At 24.9% G+C, this 5,433-nt stretch overlaps 1 protein-coding gene across 1 annotated transcript in view; it reads left to right on the forward strand.

Moving 5' to 3' along the window:
- The window catches only part of LOC106788538 (putative uncharacterized protein DDB_G0282129), an 87,821-nt gene that overhangs the window by 15,332 nt on the left and 67,056 nt on the right, over window positions 1–5,433 (forward strand). Inside the window, exon 3 of the mRNA XM_014751882.1 lies at window positions 3,313–3,453. Within this exon, the coding sequence (XP_014607368.1) occupies window positions 3,313–3,453 (141 nt within the window). The remainder of the gene's footprint in view (window positions 1–3,312; window positions 3,454–5,433) is intronic.

Raw genomic sequence — 5,433 nt, forward strand, 5'->3', positions numbered from 1 at the left:
CTTGTGAGTAATTAACCATTTTTCTTTTTTTTTTGTATTAAACAATCTATTAATAATTAAGATTATTTAAATTAAAATATTCTATTTTTATGACGTTCCTATAATTTTCATTTTTCATTTTACTTTTACTTTTTATTTTTTATTTTCATTTCATTTTTAACGTACTAAATAGGTTTCATTAATTTGCGTGTACTTTACCTCCCCCCCCCCCCCCCCCCCCAGTTAATTATAATTTTATTATATTTTTTTTTCGATCAAAAAACCGTTAAATATTTGAAATGTCAATTCGACCAAAACGAACGTTGCGATTCGTCGTTACGTCATCGAATTAAAAACAAGCATGTTACGTTGATGCATTACACTTAAATAGAAAGTGCATATATATTCTATATATGGATGTATTCTATGTGTGTATTTCTATTCTGTGTGTATTTCTGTGTATAAATATGTACGTGTGTGTATGTATTTGTGAATCGTGCAGTCACACGAAAAGTGCATCCAAGACCACGTGACTTTGACACATTGGCGCGTTGAGTTTAACGAATTGACCGCTACGTGGCAGCACTGGCTTGGTCATTCTTCTAATATATTGTATATATAAGAATATTTTTATATATATAATGTATATATGTATATATATAACGCATACATATAAATGTATATACATATATAAATATTTATTTTGAATTAACTAATCTTTCCTCAAGTGTTTGCTAATTGATAATGATTTAGCTCGTCAAACCATTACGAGGTTATATTTGAGAAAATATTGGTAATCGATGAGGTCATTGATTTTTTTTTTGATTTTTTTTTTTCAAAAAACAAATAAAAAGAACAAAATTTGCACGATAGAATTCTCTCCGGTCATATTGACACACCCGTTATACGTATCTGCTTTTTTTTTTAATTATAATATGATTTTACTATAGTAATATATGAATAAACATAAATTATATATTTGTTCGTTATAAAACTAAGTTATCTATCATAATGATTTAATTGAAAAATAATATATCTGTATTGTAAATTATAATATAATGTTTTATTATATGTGTATAAAAATTTATTTGATACGTATAATGTTGTTTATCCGAATGAATTAATAAACAATGATACTACGTATAATCGAATTAACGATTATAACATAGATTCGGTGCAATATTGCGTAACAAAAGTTTGCATATGGTTGGTCAGTTAATAATAAGATTACTCTAATTACATTTGAATCTTTTTCCAACAGACCTAACTACGAACCAACCGGACGATTGATTTTTCTGTTATAATAGTCTCCTCCAGTTGCGATTTAGTGTTTAAATTGCAAATTACCTATGACTCTACTACCTACATACTATATATAGGTTAACAGTAATTGTTGAAAATGAACTAACGTACACACGTGTATATGTATATACGTGAGTACACTATACTCAAAAGTTTGAAAATTTACTGTAAATTCTAAAAAACTATATTATAATTAAAAGAAACAAATGTTTAACTATTCATTACACTTTAGAGTATTTCAGGTTGATTTATTTATCGACAAATATTTTGTTACATTTTATGTTATTTATTTATCTTTTTTTTTTTGTATTCAGGAATATTTTCTTTTCAAATTAGCCTTTTATTTAAAAAAAAATTGAAGACCTGATACGTGGATTAATTAAATATTTTTCTTATACTACTTTTGTGTATAGAAGTTATCAAAGATGTTCTAACAAGAATGTTCATACTTAACACGTTACCTTGAACTAAATTTATAAATTCTACGAGATCTCACGTTATAGGGGATATATAGGGATATAGGGGATGTATAGGGGATTTATAGAAAATGTTGAAATTTCTATAAAACATAATTTAACTTGTTAATATATATATATATATAATTAATCTTATAATTATAATATGGAAAACACGCGTAATTGTGTGTGTCTAATAAAACATTAACAATTTATTTTACATTTTCTCACACCCCGTGTTTTTTTAGTTTAGAAAATATTACTTCTTTTTTTTTTTTCTTTTTCTTTTCTTTTTCATTTCAACACTTATCGTTAGTATTACGCATTTTCTTTTCATAATTAAAATGCGAGTTGTATATGCGTTTAGATATCAATTTCATACTTTAATAATAAAAAAGAAAAAGGTATAAATATCGTACAAGGGTCGTATCAAGTTTCGATTACTTTTTTAATAATAAATAACACAAACAGGAAACTGTTATATCGAATAATAAAATATTTTAATAATAAATCATACACAAATATATATATGAAATCTAACGATACCAAAGGGCTGCTTTCATCATTTTTTTTTACACATAATAACAATGAAATCATTGTATTTGATTTAAAAAAAAAAAAAACCAACACCAATTAGAAACTTTTTTTGTTCAATACCAACGTATACTCTACTTTCATTTCATAGTTATTCATTTAAATATAATATACAAATCTCGAATAATAAAACATACAGATCGTTGATAATTAAAGAAAACAATTTCAATTAGATGGAAACATTGTGAGATTTGAAATTAAATTGATAACCTTCTTCGTATTCTATATCTTCTTCTCTTTCATTTTTTTTCTTTTTTATTTTATTTTATTATTTTTTATATATTAATCTTTATCGTACTGGATAGTAGTAGTAATCCGATCGTTCGATCACGGAATTTCAATTTTGATATCGGTCCGTCTAGCTTCTGCGGTCACCGACTCGTCTACCCCCTCCCCCTTGCCCCCCATAACCACCCCATCCACCTTTACTTCGGTTGTCGGCTGTCACCCGATAGGAAACTGAGGTTTATTAACAATATTTTTACGATTTCATGTGTACAACTTACTTAACGTATAATATAATAAAGTTATAGTTGATGTTTGTATCTTGTAAAAGAGTGATAGATAAGAAAAATAGTTGTAGGATTTATTTAATTATCGTAATTGAAAAAAAAATGTACAAAATGGGGATGATTGTTTTCTATATCGTGTCAATCGAAATTAATTTTTCTTTTTTTGTCTTTTTTCTTGTTCAATATAGTAGAATAATCAATTTAATTTATTTTAATCATCTTATTTTAATAATCAATAATAATAATGAAAATTTAGAGTTATTTTTTAAAACTCTCGATTCGAATATTAAAAATAAATATTCAAATTAAATTAAATGAATTTAACACAAATACATTAAATGTTAAAATTAATCAATTATTTTATTTCGTTAGTATATGATTTTTGATGTATCATTATTGTTATATAATAAGAATAATGAAAATTAAACAAATAAACAATTAATTTAATGTGTATATTAATTTTTTTGTAGAGTATCCTTTGGCTCCAGTAAAGGATCGATGGTTGAGACTCTTGTTTATGAGACTCCAGTTCAAGAGGAACCTGAAATCAATCATTTTTTGGACCATAATGGCCGCTTACCCCCACCTATGATACCTGTACCTGACACCGAGTAAGTCAATCAGTTAATTTTAATTGATCAATCAATAATTAAATCGAATTAATGAGAAAGCTTTTTGTTTTTTTTGTTTTTTGAAAAAAAAAAATTATTGCTTAATCGTATTTTTAGCTAACACATACACATATATATATATATATATATATACTTTTTCTATATAATACTTGCATGGTTGCTTACGTTTTAAATGACGTCATTAAAACGGCGCACCTAGAACCGAAATAACGTTTCGCCATTAATCGAAGCGTAAGTACTTTACTTATAGGTGCACTTTGCCGTTTCTAATCACGATGAGAAATCGATATTTTCTCTATGAGTAGAAGCTTTTTACTAATCGAATGATTTTTCCTATTATTATTATTATTATTATTATTTTTATTAACCTAATACGAAAGTAACAACGAAACCTAACCTAACAATCTAATGCGAAACTTACAACGAAATAAATAGTTTAATAAAAGTTAAACGAAATTTTTAAAATTTATTTTTCACTAAATATAAAAGCTTCCCTTCGGTGTTTGATATTTATAAATTTATTATTTTATATAGATTTTTTTTTTATAAAAAAAAAAAAAAAGGAAAGAAGAAATTATATTACGCGTATATAATTTTTAATTTAATTGTTGAAATGAAAAGTTTATTTAATGAAATTTTTTAATGAAAAGTATTTTTTATTACGTTATATTTATTTATTTATCACAAAATATAAAAGCTTCTTCGGTGTTTGATATTTAAAAAAATTTATTATTTTAAATATAGGGGAAAAGGAATATAGTAGAAGTAAAAAAGAAAAAAAAACAGGAATCAAATTTTCTTCTAAATAAAAACAAAAGACAAAACGAAATAATAATTAATAAAATAATGTTAAGAATAAACTATCAGGGTGAACCAAAAATTCGTACCTTATTTTTTCCTGTTGAAACTTAACTTTGAAACTAAATAAGTAATGGATATTTGGTTTTTGTAAAATTTAAACTTTAAAAATATTAATTAAAAAAAGACACGAATTTTTAGTTCATACTAATAATAAAATAATGTAAAGTAAACTAATACAACGAATTAAGTTCAAATGAGAAATAACTGCTGACATATTTCAAATCAGAATTTGTCTACGTACAGCGTATGCAAACGGAAAAAAATTTCTTTTTATTATTTTTATTATATTACCAGCTTTTTTCTTCTTCTTCTTTTTCTTTTTTCTTTTTTAAATAGAAATTCTCTCATCTCGTACGAAACGCGTACTGACCACTCCGGTTATTTAGCGGAACATTAAATGTCTGACAGGTTATACGAACATTAATAAAGAATACTAACTTCGATATATAAACGATAAAAACTATTTCCTATTTTTTTATATTTATTTTCAACTATTTGCCTCTTTTTCTTTCTCTTTCTCTCTCTAACATACATACACATACTAGTTTTTTTTTCAATCACGTAATTTGGTTCCTCTTTTTGTCAAATACTTCGAGATATCGTTATATCTCAAATAGAACGTTCGATTATCGGACTCCGATACTCATTGGTGTATCAAGCCAACCGGTTTTAACTCATCTAGTGATTTAAAGAAAATCTTTTTTTACTCTACTCTTAGTTTTAATTATTATTATTACTAGCAAAAAATTACTAGTAAAATTACTAGCAAAAATTACTAGCAAAAATTACTAGTTCATCTTCTGAACAAGTGGGTATTGTGATTTATTTTACTTTACCTTAGCTGATTTTTTTGTATGGCAGAAAACCCTCAAATGAATGAAATCTCTTTAAATAAAAACATTCTAAAGAAAATGAACGACCGATATACAAGCGCGTGCATATATAGAAAAAAAATTAGGATTGGTGCGTTAGAATATGTTTCGTTTATTTTTTTAAATATTTCTTATTTTGTTTTCTTTGTTAAAAAAATAAACAGTTGTTGAAAAAATTACAAAATAAAAAATAGCAAAAATAAAATATTAAACTTTTATAATATAT

The sequence above is a fragment of the Polistes canadensis genome, unplaced genomic scaffold (assembly GCF_001313835.1).
Source record: "Polistes canadensis isolate GaletaPanama2010 unplaced genomic scaffold, ASM131383v1 scaffold_143, whole genome shotgun sequence".
NCBI classification, from domain to species: Eukaryota; Metazoa; Arthropoda; class Insecta; order Hymenoptera; family Vespidae; genus Polistes; species Polistes canadensis.